The sequence below is a fragment of the Pteropus alecto genome, unplaced genomic scaffold, assembly GCF_000325575.1.
Source record: "Pteropus alecto unplaced genomic scaffold, ASM32557v1 scaffold101, whole genome shotgun sequence".
Taxonomy (NCBI): Eukaryota; Metazoa; Chordata; class Mammalia; order Chiroptera; family Pteropodidae; genus Pteropus; species Pteropus alecto.
Window position 1 is genome coordinate 3313668 of NW_006432945.1, and position 19239 is coordinate 3332906.

General features: G+C 34.1%; 1 protein-coding gene across 4 annotated transcripts in view; it reads left to right on the forward strand.

The window, feature by feature from the left end:
* Positions 1 to 19239, forward strand: part of DTL (denticleless E3 ubiquitin protein ligase homolog) — a 62096-nt gene that overhangs the window by 14836 nt on the left and 28021 nt on the right. For all 4 annotated transcript variants that reach the window (XM_015586254.2, XM_025043891.1, XM_006907705.3 and 1 more), the window contains exons 8-13: positions 1120 to 1193; positions 2535 to 2638; positions 2911 to 3015; positions 9306 to 9418; positions 14808 to 14897; positions 17258 to 17390. In XM_015586254.2, coding sequence (XP_015441740.1) covers positions 1120 to 1193; positions 2535 to 2638; positions 2911 to 3015; positions 9306 to 9418; positions 14808 to 14897; positions 17258 to 17390 — 619 coding nt within the window. The remainder of the gene's footprint in view (positions 1 to 1119; positions 1194 to 2534; positions 2639 to 2910; positions 3016 to 9305; positions 9419 to 14807; positions 14898 to 17257; positions 17391 to 19239) is intronic.

The following is a 19239-nucleotide window of genomic DNA, read 5'->3' on the forward strand; positions in this document are numbered from 1 at the left end:
TTAGTGCTCATTCAATACCTACAATATTGGTTTTCAAAACCTAATGTGCAACAGAGTAATCCGGGGAACATGTTAAAAATTCACCTTCCTTTGCCCCATCCCTAGGGATCTCCATGCATACACTTTATCTACAGTATTCATTAGGAAAGAGAGAGTAGTTTTAAGAAGCATGTTAAGTACTATGATAGTTTTCTATGGGAGGGAGGGATCCCTGTTTTCATAACAAACTACAGAAAAGATGGGAGTTTTTAATATATTTTTTAAAAATTTGGCAAAATATTATTAAGTATTTTGGGAAACATTAGGCCAGAATGTAGTACCTCTCTAACATCTGTTGGTCAAAATCAAAGAATGCCCATAATACATCTTTTTACTTAAAAAACAAAACACCATTGCTCTTACTTTAATGTGTTTATTTTTCTAATATTACTGGTCTATCGAATCCAAGTTAATACTTTGAGGAGGTGTGGTTACTAAAACATTAGAACTTAAAATAGCATACAATGAACAGGACATAGGCATGAAAGGAAACTGAGAGGGTTGGCATGAGGTCTTTGGAGGTCAGATGAAGTTAAAATGAGTAACATTTCAGAATTTAATCAGACTCTGAGCCAAGAAAACTTTTTAACAGTCATTAGAAGGTAAAACTCATTAATTAAGCACCTTTAAATTTTTCAGAGCATGTAATCATCTTTCATTAGTAATGATGTACACACTCTTATGTGGTAATCTGGGTAGACAGTAACATTTTATAGATGAAACAGGAAAGTTAAATGAGTTTCTTGTGGATACATAGCTTATTGGGGCTGAGTCTTAAGTAGAGCCAGTAGGTTTAAACAAGTGAAATCTCTTGATCACCAATTTGTTTCTTGACTATAAGTCAAAGTGTTAACACTATATAGTATCATTTAATGATGTTTAGGTTATTTCCTACTAAAAGTACTTCTTGGTCAGCATATATATCTGATTTTTGGAGAGGAAAGGATTATTGGAAAGAAAAGATTTAGTCTAACTCAGAGTTTGGGGGGAGAAAAAGCAATTTTAGTACCTTGGTGACTTGAAGGTGAAGATTGCAATATCCAAAATAGAATTTCCTTCTTTTCTCCCTTGTGCCGTTAGGATTTCCAACAGAGTGTTACTGTGGTCCTCTTTCAAGATGAGAATACATTAATCTCAGCAGGAGCTGTGGATGGGTAAGAGTTCATTTTTTGGTTCTTTAGACAAGGTCTGTTTCATGAACTGTGATGGTGAAATCATAGCCCCATTATAACTGAATGTATTTGCTTTTAACTTTTAACATAGTGAGTACCCAGGTGAGAATAGAAACTACAGATCATACTGGAAAAGATCTAGTTAGGACTCTTGCTCAATTAATTGAAATAATATACATGTCACACTTAGCACGTTACGTAGCACGTATGAGCAGTGTTGGCTGCTGCTATTGTAGAGAACCTGGATAGGTAGCTTGCTTGTCTATGCACTATAATTTAGTCAGTGATCTTTTTTTGAGGAGTAAAATTTCTGTTATCTTGGAGCTTATCTTCTCGGGTTTAATAATATCCTAAAAGAAGAAATCTGATTGTAAACATGTAATTGACATTTCTAGGATTGATAGTAAGGCCTGATGACTTTTACATACCTGCAACCCATCCATGATTGGTCTGAATTTTTGTCTTCCAAATAAGTTTATGGTACTTCTTGATTGGTTGCTTTGTTAGAATATAAGTTATGTGAGAACAATGACTCTTTCTTTTCTAAGCACCCTTTGCTCCCTTATTTGCTCATTATATCTCCAGGACATTGATGCCTTCAACAAATGTAATTTAAAAAGGTGATGGGTTAATAAAGTAGGATATCCGTTATGTCCTCTGGACACTAAAACTCTTCTGTGGACCCAATTCTCAGGCCCGAATGAAGGATTATCTGAAAGTTAATCAGTTGTGCCAGTGAATAGCTGTGAGAGCTTTTTCTGTATGTTTCCAAGGATACTGACTGCCCTGTTCCAAGCTTGTGTTTTCAAGTTGCCTACAAACTAGATATAGAGGAATAAGACAAATATCCCATTAGATGAAATGAAAAAGTACTTTATTTTACAGGAAAATTTGTTTAGATTACTTAAAGAGTTACATATAGAGATATAACCATAGGAACAGAGCTTGTTACTTATGTTGTCAGAGGTTATATGGAGATTATTAAAGGCTTAGGAGGTTTTTTTTTCCTGCAAGCAATGAAACAATGACTATCAGTGACCAACTTTCATCTTCCTTTTCCGCTCCTTTGAAGTAAACGAAAGGTAACTCAACACTGGGTCAGGTCACATCTGTTTCCCTTCTACCAGAATTGTAAGCCTGACATTGGAGACAACGGTATGAGATAATTCAGTCTTTCATGATGAGATGTCCTCACTGTACCTGGTTGATGTCCCAGAGGAGTTAGATTAAAAGTCATTTCATATTCAATATAGTTGGAACTGGTTGGGGTTGGAGAAGGACTACAAAGAAATAGAATAACTATTTCTTTACCTTGGTTTTTAGGGTAATCAAAATATGGGATTTACGTAAGAATTATACTGCTTATCGACAAGAACCTATAGCATCCAAGTCTTTCCTATACCCAGGTAGCAGCACTCGAAAACTCGGTAAGCTTTTTCGTAGACTATGGGACTTTTTTGTAGGACTTTTTGGGAGATGTAAGTTTTTGTTAAAATTTTAAAATATCAAATTTATTTTCAGCAACACAGACTTGAGAAACTAATATGTGGTTATATAAACAAGAACATTTTTGGTTTGTATATATTTCAGGGAAGAATTTTGATGATTCTTCTAATGGAATAATCTTTTAGCCTCAATATTTGACCTCATTACTTCTCACTGTCACCAGGACATGCTAACTAAAGTTTCCTTTCTCCAGGATACTCAAGTCTGATTTTAGATTCCACCGGCTCCACTTTATTTGCTAACTGCACAGATGACAACATCTACATGTTCAATATGACTGGATTAAAGACTTCTCCAGGTAAGAGCTTAGTCATTCAAATTCTTACCCAGAAAGTAAAACAGACTTTTTTGTTAATGATAATTTAATGTTGATTTTTTTTCTAAGCCAAATTTATTAAGACATAGGATTTTAGGGTCTTGGATTAATTCTAGCAGTGTTTTCATAGGTGTACTTTCCTTGCGATGATTTCACAAGTATAAACAGAATCCTTCTCTATGTGACATAACTTTTGGCTATGTTAAGAATTATCTCAATTTTTGTGGGCTGTTCTACTCAACTTTTGTCTTGGTTGTGGGTTGTTCATTAAATTAGGGCCTGAATTTTTTAAGCCCCTAAAATAATTCTTACCTATCTCAGCCTTCTCCATGTTAGACAGACTGTTTTATCTCTTTTATGTTTTCCTCACCTTTACCCGTTTTTTCTTCAAGAAAATTAAAAGTGAAATCTGATATTTTAAGCTCATAAATGACATTTTAAAAAAGAAACCATAGTTTCTCTAGTGTCCTCTAATAAGAGTTATTTGGGTTGCATAATTTTAAGAACATTATTAATTACTTAAGCAAACTACATATTAGTAATCTGGCTCTTCCTCAGATATGGCTCTGTCGGAAACAGACTTTGAATTCTATAACCAATTTCCCTGATCTACCCAGTTTCCACGAAAGTAAGATGTGCTAGTAAACAAGAAATCTCAAAATAGTACAGAACTTAGCAGGCGTTTATAGAAGTTTCCAAAGACTGCCCCAAGCCATTATTAGGACTTTATCTGTGACAGCATCACAGTTGGCATTTCCAATGCCTTGAAATAGGTCTAGTGTTGTCTAAACAAGATGAGCATTTGGGAAAAGGATTTTATAACTTTTGCTGTTTTCCTGAATGGAATCAGAATTTAGACAACTTCTAATTTGGGTATCATTTTGTTATAGCGTGGCACTGAAAGGAACCTGGAGTTCAATTTGGTCCCTCTGCCATGAAACAGATATGCCCAAGGCCACTTTACTAATAATTCAGCAACTTTTTTCCTGTGCTCCTAAAATAATTTAATTGACTCTCTAGATACATAGATATGTAGATAGATAGATAGATAGATCGATAGATAGATAGATAGATAGATAGATATTTCTTATTCAGGAAAAGGGCGACAAATGTGTGTTGTGTGTGACACATCTGGTAATTGCTTGTCTTTTTCAAAACTTCAAAAAGGATCCTGGGCTCAATACTTGATCTCCCATACTTTTAATTCACAGTATTTTATTACACTATGTGATGCTCATAAGGACAACTCTGAAGCACTTTAATGAAGCATTTAAGAGCCCAAATTATCAAAGAAAGATTAAATTGATCTAATTAAAGCCAAGAGGTTTGAGAAGTATTTTTTGCATGATTCGAGACATTAATAGTGTACATTTTGCTAGCCTTTCTTACTCCAGCAGAGGGCAATAAATACTTACAGGTTTAGTGGGAAATTTGGTCTACAGTTTTCCATTCATAGTTTAGAGTTGAGAAAGATGAACAGTTAGATTTTGGAGTTGTATTCAGAATAAAGGAGTCTGTTTATTTTATTTATTGTTAGGGTGGAAGAAATTTTCCTGTATCCTTCTAAGTTTTTCTGACTGATCTAAGAATTAAATTGATGTGTCACAGATTTACAGGAGAAAATTCAATTTAATTTTGTACATAAGGGGTTCCACAAGATTATTGGATGAGGGCAAGGACAGACTGGGCAATTGAGCTTATATGCTGTCTTGAGCTAAGGAGAAGGAGGTAGTGGTTTGGGACTTCAGAGGGGAGGAAGGCAATTGTTTGCTAAATAAATGTTTGCTGAGCTATACAGAGACAAGAGGACACAGAGCAAATCTCCGATCTCTAGTCTTCTCTCACCATACCTAGCCCATATTCTTTATAGATAACTCTGGTAATAGCTCTATTCTGGGAACATGCCCTTTATCTAAATTCTTTTAGACAATTAAAGGGGAAGTAACAAGAAAAACTTCATGAGTCTTCTGTTTCTTAGAAATAATCGGCTTAAATTAACTCTCATGCCAAAGAGACACAAAACAATCCAGAAGCTGAGTTGGTAGATTGCTCCGTCTCACTGAACCAGTCTCTTAGTCCTGACAGTAGCCCAGTTAAATTCATTTCAAGAGGCAGTCATACACGTGGTCTCCCAAGTTAGTCCTATATGTGTAAGCAAGAATTTAGTTATTTAATAAGAGGCATGTCTGGGGAAACAAAAGAAAAACAAAAGTTAATGGTTAGAGCAAATTATAAACTAGTTTATGAGCCTAGGGGGCAGCCAGTCAAGATTTCTGGACGTCAGGGTTGAAGCATCTTTTACAATTTGAAATGTCTTTGATGATGTCATCAGATGTTCAGGTAAACTTTCTGAATGGCTTATGCAACAACAGGCATGAAAATTGTCTAAACATGGAATATTGTGATGATCTCTCTTAAGTTTATATTAAGTTGTTAGCTTTAGTTTGCAGGGCTTCAGGAAAAGGGCAGTTTTAGTTCTCAGTGATCCCAACTCGAAAGTGGAGGAAAACTTGGAAATGTTAGTTTAGAGAGTCGTTAGCCAAGTATTTGAGGAAACTAGAATTCAGGATCCAGTACAATTTGTAGGTAAACAACAAAACCTCAAAGACAGTTAATAGAAATAGAATCTAATATCCACAAGTGTGTATTATAGTTTCCATTGGAACAAAATTTTTTTTTCCTCTAAAATCACCCTTATTTTTATCAAAGTTAGCCAAATTAAAACTAAGTTATTTGCAGAGTAAGTCTAGTTTCAAAAAACTTGGCCTAATTGTTTACATAAATGCATCAAGAATAGCAATTGATCATATAGGCTCTTTTAAATCTATATTGCTGGAACTTTCATAAGGAATCTCCAGATTAAACTTTTAACAGCCTCTTGAGATTAAGAAGCCAAGCCAAATACTTGCCATCAGATTTTACCTGAAATACCTTTAGATTTGGGTTAATTCCTCTCTTCTTGAGGTCTCCAAAATATCCTGAGGGTCCTATACCTGCCAGGAAGTTACCTTTCTTTCTACCTGGTAAAGCTGCTGGGAACCCTCTAAGCCAGTTATCAGTCTGATATTTCAGAGGGTCTTTATTGACTTCCATAAAGTTAATCTTAGACCCTTAAAGCTGTCTGGTCGTATCTGAGTCTATGCATGTCTCTCTCAAACATGACATTCCAGTCAAAGCTTTGGTAATATAACAAGTATTTCCAATTGTGTCCTGTAACAAAGAGAACCGATTCTTAGTGAATTTATGTAAATAACTATACTGCCATGGAAATAAAAATACCGACTAAGACTTTGCAAATTCTGTAGGGATCAAATAGGGAGAAAAAGATAAATCTTTCAATTCTGCTTAGAAAGGTATAATTTACCAAATTGCTGTGGATCTTAGGTAATTCAGGAGGAAGAAAATCGTCCTTGTTTCTATAAACTAAAGATTAAAGAACCAGTAATACTTCGAATAAAAAGTTATAAAAATTATAATCATCTTCATTAGTTCATTTAGTCCCGTATAATTAATTCTCATTGATATTGATCTTTTGTTAGCAGTTTTATGAAGCCATCAATTTCCATTAGAGTTACAAATGCTTACCCAGTTCAGTGATATGATCTGAAAGTTATCAGAAACCTGTATTGTAGAATATTTTCCATGAATCTCTTTGGAGATGAAGCACATTTGCAAAAGCATCAGTGTAAAACAAAAAATACTATAAATGACAAAAACTTAGTTAAAATCTGATTACAATGTAATTGACAAGGAAATTTAGTTATCTCTCTAGCACTTTTTAAGATAGTAGAATTATGAGTCATAACACAACCAGGAAATTTTTTTAGGGATTGCATATAATTTTTAGAACACTTATGTTAATAAAATTCACCCACGCAATATAACTTAAGGTTTATCATCACTTATTTGACACTGTTTTCCATGTAATTTAACATACCAAATGAGCCAAATTAGTTTAATGGCATTTTTTCTTTTCTTTTCTTTTTTTTTATAAAAAGAAAACAAATCCTTTGAAATGTTCTAGGGGCCCTCTAGAAAATTACAAAGTTAGTTGAAGTCAAAAGGACTTCATTTAGAATTTGATCATGGGAAGTTTGTCAAAAAATATCAAAAGGTTTTAGAACACTCAAATATGATCATAGGTCACTGTGAAACAATACTTAGTTCTCCATTTAATTGTGGTGACAATTAAAGACTTTTCAGGTAAATGCCAAAAATTAAATAGTTGTAAGTAAAACTTAGCTCTTAAAATCAAAGGCTTGATAAAACAACATAGGAGATTATTTAGATAAAACATAAAATCACAATTTTTTAGGTAGATTGCTTATAGGTAAAGAAAAACCTTTCATAATCTCTTCACCAAGAGCAGACCAAAGTCCAGTAAAACTCTGTTCTTTTAACATAGAGAAAACCGATTTCTAATTTCGCATCAGCTTTCTTTTGATATTAAAACTCATTTACTTAATTAAATTCATTCCAATCTTAACCAGTTTGACCATGCATAAAACTCTTTTCTCAAGATCCTTTTTCACAAACCTATAACTTCCTTTTTTGCATTCAGATTATTTGAGTAGCTTTAATTACATATATTAATTAGAATTTTTAACCCTTACAAACCTTGATTTCTAGTGAAAACTAAGAAGTAAGCAATTGTGGACTGTTTGTTATGCCAGTATTTTTTTTTTTTTGATTGGCAAACTATGGATGTAATCCATAATTTCTAGAAACATGTTTGCTCATAGTACAATCTTTCAGTAAAGCACATGCATAGTTACTGATAGACCCAAACACAGTAGGTCCAAAATATGGTATCTATTGATTCGCATCCTGCTTAACTTCACAGTGAAAGTGTTTGATATGTAGGCTTTTTCTTGAAAAGCTATAAATACAAAGTTTTTTTCCAGTTTTATTCTAGCAAAAGGTAGGAATTTCTGGGAAATCAGATTTCTGGAAAGCTGTTAAGTTCCTTAATAATGCTTCTTTCCCCTCTGTTAGAATATTAGAGTGAAATTTTTTCGTGCCTAAATGTATTCTTAAAATGTATTCTTAATTTCTCTGCTGGCAGATTATGTGTGGTCTTTGTTATGCCAGTATTTTTTTTTTTGATTGGCAAACTATGGATGTAATCCATAATTTCTAGAAACATGTTTGCTCATAGTACAATCTTTCAGTAAAGCACATGCATAGTTACTGATAGACCCAAACACAGTAGGTCCAAAATATGGTATCTATTGATTCGCATCCTGCTTAACTTCACAGTGAAAGTGTTTGATATGTAGGCTTTTTCTTGAAAAGCTATAAATACAAAGTTTTTTTCCAGTTTTATTCTAGCAAAAGGTAGGAATTTCTGGGAAATCAGATTTCTGGAAAGCTGTTAAGTTCCTTAATAATGCTTCTTTCCCCTCTGTTAGAATATTAGAGTGAAATTTTTTCGTGCCTAAATGTATTCTTAAAATGTATTCTTAATTTCTCTGCTGGCAGATTTTCTTTTTCTTTTATTTCCTTGTAGTAGTGTTCTGATGCCAGAGACCTCAGGTTTTGGTCTCCTTAGGATAGAAGAACCTATCGATCACATTATACTAGATTGGATTATTTGCCTTTTTACCGTGGATAGTGAGAAGTCTAAACCTAAAGTCTAAACGTAACCTAGTTGGAGTATCTTACAAATGAACATAGCTACTAGCTACTTCTACTATTCAAGCTATTTAAAGTGCTAGGTTAAAAAGATTCCCTCATCCCATATAAGCTATCTATAAATCCTAACTCTTTTTACTGATATTTTTACCTATTCATGCAACAAATGTTTGAATACCTATTCTATTTAAAGTACTATAATGTCTAATGAGGACAGAATAAGATATGTGAAATTTATCCTCAAGAGATTTGAAAGAAAGACCAATGTATTATGCAATGGAAAAAGCCCTACCCTGGGATAGAGAGAGAGTGTATAATAAACGCATTTTACTAAAAAATTGGACATTGGTTCCATTCTTGTCCTTTAAGAAGGTTTTTCTTCGCTTTCTTTATAATCAGCCCCATATCAAATATTTGGGTTTAGATCATGAGATTAAGTCTAATATAAAGCCTCTTTCTGATATGTCCTTTATTTTCTGGCAATGTCCAGTTCCCTTTTAATTTGGTGAATATAGCTTGACCATCAGCTTCAATAGTCAATACACTAATAAAACTCATTAGAACATGTATACTATCTGCATTTTATTTGAACACTGGAAATAAAAAAATAAGTAATTTGATTTTTCCCCCTCTGGCAGTGGCTATCTTCAATGGACATCAGAACTCTACCTTTTATATTAAATCCAGTCTTAGTCCAGATGACCAGTTTTTAGTCAGTGGCTCAAGTGATGAAGCTGCCTACATCTGGAAGGTAAGTAGTCAAACTTCCCCCACAAATGTGAGACTAAAGTATTCTTACAAATATTTATTTTGTCCATGATGAAGTAAGTTTAGTGTAAACACATACTATTAACTTTTTCTACCTTAGATGTTCTGTAAAAGTTGCTTCTTGCCTCTTAATGCAACCAAATTCTCACTCTGATTGTCACAGAATATATCACACTTTCATGGCCAGAGCTCAGAAATAACAGTCCGTATCCTCCAATAGTTTCACAGATTATTAGGAAATTTGGAAATCGGATGACTGGAAAGAACCTTAATTACTTTGTCTGGCTCCCTGGAAAAATATGCTGTTCTGCCTTTCTTGCCTGTGTTTTCAAACTCACATTGAAAATACGTGTAGTATTTTGATCATTTCAGTCTATACCCAAAATAGCCATAGAACCTTGCACAAAACACTCAGAAATATTTGGATAGTAATTGTATTCATTACTCTCGTCTTATAAGTGGTTCAGTCTTCAGGCTGCTAAAATAGATGTGGCTACTCTATTAGTTTCGTATATATTTAATAGCATTGTTTAATTTTTTTTTTTATTTTACAGATTTCCCATTCTTATTACAAATTTATATGTATATCTACACACACATATTTTTACTTTTGAAATAACAGTGATTCTAAAGCTAAGAAATTTAAAGCTGTTCATTTGAAGTCCAATGGGGAAAATTGAAATGTTACACACCAAGTAGCACTTGCTGACCACTGAAAAATGGCTCTCATGGGAATAATTAATCATAGAAATGTCTGGGAGTTGAAGAGAAAGCAGAACATTAGGCATTATTTTTCTAGAGCTAGAAATTATCTTCTAGGTTTCCCTGTAATTTCATAAATGTCCTTGATGTTGGTGAACTGAAATGTCCTTGACAATAACTCTAAATTCCAAAATGCATGAACTCACAATAATGTCTAAAATTTTATAGGCTCATAGGTTCAATCAGATCCCTTCTCAGGAGAAAATTATATTATTTTTAGTCCTGCCAACTTCTAGGAAATCATATCTTTAATGTTGTTTTAGGACCAGGGTAGAACCTGCCAGGTGTGAAGCATAGTTCTTTAATTTCGTCCGGTCTTGGGATAAGTATTAACAAATGATTTCTCTATATATCTAGAGTTGCAAAAATGCAACGCTGCCTTATTAAAAGCTTTTAGTAACAGTATTCTAGATGGTCACAAGGTGGAGATATTGTTCTATGCAAGATGCTTTTGTGTTGGAGTTCCCTCTTTCTACAAGCATATTTATTTTATTTGTTGTATTTTTAAGTGTAAATTTGCTTATAAAACATATACTTGAGGCTTCTGTCTTGTGATAAGAGTTTTTAACCTAGCTTTTTGTCTAAAAAATTCTTCTGACTTGAGCTTTAAAGTTTAATAATGTATGTCACCAGCACTAGTGCTTCTGCCTTTTATTTTCGAATTTGGTCTTATGTATATTATTTCACTATTTTCCTGTTTTCCCATTCTCCTTCTTTCACTGTCTTTTAACTACATTTCTTTCTCTAACTTTGGCTCCCAACTTATCAGGAGTTTATTCCTACCAAAGTTTGTATCTTTTAAATTTCTTTCTTCTTAAAAAGAAATTCAGACATGCCAAAAAGTATAATAAAGGATTATCAAAAAAATACTTATGCACTGATTATTTGTTAAAATCAATTTCTTAATAATATGCATAATTATATAAATAATTATATGTTATGTATATATGTCTGCGTGTATGTATACAGATATAGTTCTACTGCCAATTCTTAAAAAGTTCCTCCCTGTCTCTCTTCTCTAATGTACAAAAGCCTTTTTTTGTTGTTTCAGGGAATGAGAGTTGAGGCATATTTCCTCTCTTTAAAGACATAGCGAAGATACTTGACTGTTGTTGTTAACCCATTTTCAGATATTTAATTAGTGGCTATCACATACATGGGTGACACTTTCTGCATTCCAAAGCTGGGTCACGTGTTAGTGCTGAAAGACGTGGTTCAGACATGATGTTCTCCTGCCTGTCCACACATAACTCAGTGTGCGGACTCTGATATTTGAGATCCTGGCAAGCTTACTGCTCCTAAAATTGAATTTGCCTAGTGAGGTCTCTCAGTTTCTCTTTCCCATGATAATAAAAAGGAGAGGGATTTAAAAACAATTTCACACAAGCTGAGTATCCAGCTTGTTAGGTTGTCTTATAATTCTGCTACATTTTCAAAAAGTCAGAATTCTCTCAAGTGTTAGAAATTTTCCTACACTGAAAAGTCCATGGGCACAAGAAGACACAGTGAAAGAAAGGAGTTTTAGATCTGAAGACACAGAGTCACCTTTTAATCCTCACCACTGTCCAGCAAAGGGGAGATGTAATGTAGTTAGACTCTCTGATATTGAGGTCCAAGATTTAAAATAAAAAGATTTAATGTTATATTTTTCCTGTTTAATTCCCTACCCCTTCTTCCACCCATTCCCTTCCCCCCTTCCATGGTTCATTTCTGATATAGTCACTAAATAGTATTGAAGTGGTTATAAATAAACTGATTTGGCACAGTCATTCTACTGCCGACTGGCAAAACCTTGAGCCTGACACTTTAGGAAGTGTAAATGATCTCATGGCAGAAATGAAGGTTAGATTTGGTTTCTGACTGGGCAGAGTAAGGAAATTATTTGAGGAAAGGTGCTGATCTATTTTGCATGTTTAAGTGTATAAAATGTCTTATATGAGGTCTGTAGGTTAGAGCCAGTTATTTCTAGAGGTACTTTCATAGTTCTAGGAATTTAACTTTGAGATTCTTATACCTTGAAGTAAAGTCTTTATTCTATAACAAGTAGGATATGTAAGAGAGGACAATTTTTTGTGTTTTGACCATCCCCAGAGTGCATAGTTATAAATGTTTCTTGGACTTAATAGTCTCCTCTTCCTACTTAAAAGTAGAGGGAGGCTTTTTAAGAAATAAAATCATGTAATTATGGTTATATTTTTATGATGAAGTGACAATAAATAAAAAACATATTTGAATAAAAACAAAGCCACCTGAGTTTAATTAGAGGAAATTAATCTGCTTTGAAATAGTCCCCAAGTATACTATACCATGCTAGGATAGTCCTAACCTGTGAAAACACTTGCTGCTAATGTTCGTAAAAACTGTCGGCAGACATTAGTTCTCATTTAAACCCACAACATGCCCCTCTCTCCATTTTAAGAAAATTTAGATAGAATTCGTATAATGTAAAATTCACTATTTTAGTCATTTTAACATGGTTTTGAGTATACTCACAATGTTATTCAACCATCACCATTGTCCCATTCGCATTTTTATCACTCCAAAATGAAATTCCATACCTTTTAAGAGTCACTCTCCATTCCCCCACTGGCCCTAGCCCTTGGCAAACCATAGGTTAGTGGTTTTGCCTATTCTGGACATTTCATATAAATGGAATCATACAATAATGTGACCTTTTATGTCTGGCTTCTTTTTATTTAACATAATGTTTTCAAGGTTTGTCATTGTTTCATATATCCTTTTTATGGCTGAATATTCCATTGTATGTATAGACCACATTTTATTTATTTCATCAGTTGTTGGACATTTGAATTATTCTTTTTCTTCAGTTGTTGGACATTTGAATTATTCTTTTTGGCTTTATGAATAAAGCAACTATGAAAAATTGTGTACAAGTTCTTGTTTGAACATATATGTTCAGTTCTCCTAGGAGTACATTCCTAAGAGTAGAATTGCTGGGTTATATGGTAATTAATTCTGTTTAACTTTTTGAGGAACCTTCCCCCTATTTTTAATGGCTATATAAAGTACCTGGCTCATGGTAATTATTCAACAAATGCTGACTTTTATCATTATTATTATTATTATCATTATTCCTAGTTTATTATCAAATTGTAAATTTTTTCAAGGGATCTATCCTTTGTTTTTTCTCTTAGATCCTATAGATAAATTCAGTAATGTACATACATTCTGTTGGTGGATGTTTGGTTTTTCTTGAAATTTATTTTAATCTTAGAGTACATGTTTAGGTTCTCCTAGGCATTATAATGGTTGAGACCCATTATAAGAGGAGGAAGGAGAATTTTCGTGAGTATTGAGATAGTTAGATACTATATTGAAAGTCTTCTAAAATAGGCTACCTTGTGAGAGAATAAGTTATTGTTCTCTGTGGCATTCTAGGAGTAGACATTGAGACCCTTTAGGATACTATTCAGCAAAAAGCTTCCTTTTCTGTTAAACTTTAGTTAACCTAGCAAGGCAAATTACACTCTGTTCTTTGTCTTCCTTTGCTTTGAATCATTACATATGTGCTATTTAACCCAAGAGAGGAGTAGTAATTATTAAGTTGGATAACCTTATGAATCAGCATGTCAAATCTCTTAGCTACAATCTGAGGATTCTATTAAGTTTACTTAGTCATTCTCACAAATATTCTTTCGAGAGTCGCCTCCACTTTCTTCTTATAAATGAGCAATGATTCAGAGAATAATTTCTCTTTTTCAAACATACTTGCTAACAATAGTTATGTGAGTTTGTACTCCATATTGTGCTAATTATTTCCCATGGCTTCCGAAAGGGATTGACAGCTCTTGAATAGACAGCTGTCAAATTCATATCACTAGTGACATTCAGTGAGAGGGAAAACTGATTCTTAGTTGCATTTGTAGTATTACACAATGTGACCCTTTTTATACATTAAAATATAGCAATACTTGAAAATTCAATATTTCTTTAAGCAAATTAACTAAAATAAAACTTTGGAGGCATTTTTCTTCTAAAAATGATACCAAAGTGCCATGTAAAATATAGTTTATATCTTCTAAATGAAGGGGTATAACTTTGGATTGAGTCTTCTTTTGGAAGAAAAATTGCCCTCTTTTCCCAAGAGAGCTGGTAGCATATCTTAGGTACCTTAAAGATTTAGTTCATGTAGTGTTTGTTCTTAGAGGTTCTGGCTAGAGAAGATCTGAAAGTGTCTAAGCTCTGTAAAAACAGAACTCCACTTAAAGTGCACTACCTAGCAGCTGAACCTCATCCTTCCATAAAGTTTATCAGCTAAGAGGTGAGAGACAATACCAGTCTTGAATTTTAGTCAAAATATGTATGGCTAGATAGTCCCGATTTGAAATAAGACCTGTACTGGTATCTAAGCTCATTATTTACTTACTTTGACTATTTTCATTCTGTTTTCTCAGATCAATGACAAAAATACTTTCATTGCACATTGAGACTCATTTTCTGAGCTATAACTAGGCACGTCTAGGGGCTTTTGGTAACAACCCTAAAGATCTATAAGGCACAACTATGGAGAGATTCAAACCCTCTGTCTGGGTAACCTATACTGGTACTCTGCTGACTTGTTTGTTTTTTTGTTTTTGATTATGCACTAGGTCTCCACACCCTGGCATCCTCCTACTGTGCTCCTCGGTCATTCTCAAGAGGTCACTTCTGTGTGCTGGTGTCCATCAGATTTCACAAAGGTTCGTAAACAAATCTCCATAGTTATTTTAAAAAGTAGATCACAAATGTGTAAGTTTTCCCAAGGATAGAGAGTTATATAGTCTTCCATGCTTAAATAGAGATTTAAAAGATTTAGAGGCCATCCAGGATCTGTCAGCATTGATCATACATATCCCGCTTTACCAATAGAGAAATTGCATTATTCACTAAAGAATAAGGATGGATTTCTTGGTTCCCTAGAGCATTTCTTTCCTAAACATAGAATTGAGTTTTTAGCGTAATTAAAATTTCATCTTAAAACAGAAGGCGGGAACTAGTGTTTCTAACTTTCTGCATATTATAAATTTGGTGTATTGAAGGTAACATCTTGACTGTTCTTCCGGTTTGGGTTTTCACATTTTGCCTAAACGGTATTACTGTGAAGTCTTAACAATGTTAGGTTGTCTGTGACTAAATATCATAAGAAGTAGTTCCAAATGTTTTAGACATGCTGGGAAGAAGAAAATCCTCTCACATAAAAAAAAAATAAATAAATAATAGTGATACTCAAAAACAAATCAAAAACCTAAAATGTAGTAAGGCCAGAAACAAACTCCATGTGTGTGCAGTGCAGGGATTTCATATAATAGTAGCCCAAGTTCCACGCATTCTTCCGGCCCCTCTTGCACTGGTCTTTGGGTTAGTCTGGGTTCATAGGAAACCTCACTATGTGGACATCTCCCATTCTCATTTTGACATTTGGGAAGGTTTTGTTCCCATCTATTGTTTATCTTCCAGAAACTTCTCATGGTCTGGTCTACCTACTCCTGGCATCCCTGCTAGCTCTCCGGTACTATTATGGATATCTTTTATTCTGTATTCCTATATAACCATTTTCTGTGGTCAGCTTCATGATAGACCTTTTTTTGAAATCATTACTTTAATTACCAATAATTACATTGACATTACACCAATGTCATTTTCCTCTGAGAATCTGTGTAGCTTTCAGCAAAATATCTGCTTTTAACATAGGAGTTCTGTATCTTCATAGAACTTATACTAAGATAAATGGTTTTTTAATTATTCAGTTAATTATGTCATCTCTTTGTAACCGTCATGTGTTGTCCTTATTTCTATGCATAGAAAAGACTCAAAGGAAGTGGCAGGGCTGTTACCTATACTAATATAATGGCCACCATTTTTAAAAGTTTTTAAAAATAACTATGCCTAGCCTAGAGTTAGAAAGGTAAAATATAGTTTAAGAGGAAAAAAAAAAGATCTAGACTTAGAAATTGGAAATATTTGGATCTACTAGCTCTGCCACTTAATTATGATAACTTTGGGTAAATAACTTTATTCTCATTTTCTAGATGAAATTATTTGAGTAGAGGGCTTTTTATATTGTGAAAATTAAATAAGATGAAGAATGTAAATTGTCAGACACAGTAGGTACTCTTGTTAATAACCCTTGTTAATGGACTATAGAGTAACTGGGGATTCCAAGCATTTTTGTTAAGCAGTTAAATATGTGTGTCTTCTTTTGGCCTCCCAGTAAGGAAAGGAAAAAGCTGCCAGTCTCTTGGGGGCCAAGACTTAAGAGAACGTGTGTTCTTTTTTTCTATCTCTTTAGTGACTGAAATAGAGAAATTATATAAACAAATGCTGGGGAACAGCTCTGGTACCAGTGGCCATTTGCCACAAGCTCTTCAAGCTGGACTTTCTCTGCCATAAAAGGCTTGGGACCAAGATCAGGAATGGTCAGATATTTTTAAAGGGGCAAAGGTTATTTTTAACTTCTTTCAGCCAAGTTAACTTGTTGTTTTCCCAGATTGCTCCTTTACCTATCTGGAAAAAAATCTCAAAGGAATAGTTTCATTCTACTTGTCACAGCCTACCAGAGTCATGGACTAAGTCTGATCTTGGAAACGATCCCATTATTTTACAAATCAGCCAGAACATGCAGAATTCAGAAGAAAGTCGTAGGAATTGAATGTTGATCGATCATTTAAGAGGAAGAGAGAGTTAAAAAGATACCTTTATTAAATATTTCACAGTTATATAGATGGTGATAAAGATATTGACTTGCCCAACTTCTTGAAAATAAAATGAAATGAACCTGGTTTATAGTAGAGCTTTAGGTTTGGTAAGAAATGACTGGTAACGAAAGACATACCAGCAGAATGTGTGTAAAGAAGAACTAGAGAGTACACTTATTTGGAAATCTGCAGTGGTTCCTGAAAGCAAGGAATAGAATTATATTATCTTTCAGATCCTGTGTTCTACATCCTGTTATATCAAACAAAATAGTTTTCCAGTGATGAGCCTTTAAGACACATCTACTTTTTATTTTGTTGGAAATCTTTGATTGAAACTTCTTAAATCTCTTTCTTGTTCTCCTTAGATTGCTACCTGCTCTGATGACAATACACTGAAAATCTGGCGCTTGAATAGAGGCTTAGAGGAAAAACCAGGAGATAAACTCTCTATAGTGGGTTGGGCCTCTCAAAAGAAAAAAGAGGCAAGAGCTGACCTAGGTAAGGAACCCATACATTTTTATGCGTTTTTTAGAGTTTGATTAGTTTAGTTCTACAATACAGAGCGATAAGCTAGATTTGATGTTGTTTTGGTATATTTTTAAAGGAAAGCACCATCTTCTTGTCATTTCTTTTAGATAAAAATTTTCTGAGATAAAAATTTACTGCGTTTATCATCTACAAAAAACACTGCAATACAGTGGCGAATTTATTTTTAAAATATTTATCAAACACCTAACTTTGTGCTAGGCACTACTCGAAGTTGCCTGGGGTAGAGCAGCAAACAAAAGAATCAAAAATCTCAAAGATGTGAATGAAGCTTACATGTTAGTGTGAGAGGCAATAAACAAGTTAAGGAAGTAAAATATGTACTATGTCATATAACAGTGTTTAGGAAAAAAGGTAAACAAGAAAGGAAGAATAGCAAAGTATGCTGTTAAAATTTTAAATTGGGAGCCCAAGGAAGCCTCAATGAAAAGATGACATTTGGGTAAAGAAAATGAAGTAGTGAGCCATGTGGATCTTTTGGCAGACAGACAAAGCAGCAAGTGCAAAGGCCCTGAAGCAGGAGCAGGCCTGACATACTTTCTGTTCCTCAAAGAGGCTAATGTGGCTATAGCCCCTGTGGTTGGGCAAAGAAAGAAGGGAATAGTTGTGGAAAATGAGGTTTTTGTACTATTTTGGCTTTTGTTCAAAAAGACAAAAATCTGTTAGAGGGTTTTAAGTAGAGGGGTATTATGATCTGACTTTCTTAACTCAATCATTCTTATACTCCTTAGTTGAAAGCAAATTGGAATAATTCAGGAAGCAATGATGGTGACTTGGAGAGTGGGCAAAGAAAGAAGGGAATAGTTGTGGAAAATTAGGTTTTTGTACTATTTTGGCTTTTGTTCAAAAAGACAAAAATCTGTTAGAGGGTTTTAAGTAGAGGGGTATTATGATCTGACTTTCTTAACTCAATCATTCTTATACTCCTTAGTTGAAAGCAAATTGGAATAATTCAGGAAGCAATGATGGTGACTTGGAGCAGAGTGGTAGCAGCAGATATCACAAGAATCTTCAAATTCTGGATATATTTATAAGAGCAAACAGAGTGTGCTGTGAGAACAGATGTGGGATGTAAGGGAGAGTAATCAAGGATAACTTCAGCACCTAAAAGAATGGAGTTACTGTAAACCTAGGTAGGAATCACTACAGGAGAAGCAGGTTTAGGAGGGAATAGCTGAAGTTCCATTTGAATATGTAGTTTGATATGATTATCAGATTTCCAAACAGATGTCAGAAAACAGGTTAGATGTTTAATATTCTGCAGTTCAGGGCTGGAGTTGTACATTTAGGATTCATCATCATCTAGGTGAAAGTAGTTATAGATAGAAAAGAGAATGGGTCTGGGGTCTGAGCTGTGGAACACCCCAGTGTTTAGAAGTTGGAGAGGTGAAGGAGCAAGCACAACCAGAGAAGTAAGAGAAAAATCAGGAGAATATTGTGTCTTGTAAGCCAAGTAAATGAAGGAGAGAGTCATGAATTTGGTCAAATGTTTTTGGCATGCCAAATGAGATGAGGGCTAAAAATTGGCCTTTGGTTTTGGGAATACGAGGGTTATTTGATAACATTAATGAGAGCAATTTTGGTGGGATGTCAGCCTGATTGGTGTTGTTCAGAAGGATGGGAGAAGAGAACTTGGAGACTACAAGTGCAAAAGCCTCTTTCAAGGAGTTTTGCTAGAAAGAAGGAGAGAAATGAAGTAGTAGCTAAAGGAAGAAGCAGTGTTGAAGTTTGTTTTTTGTTTTAAATGAGAGTATATTATATTGTGAGTGATTGGAAGGATCTTAAGGGGGCAGGGGGAATG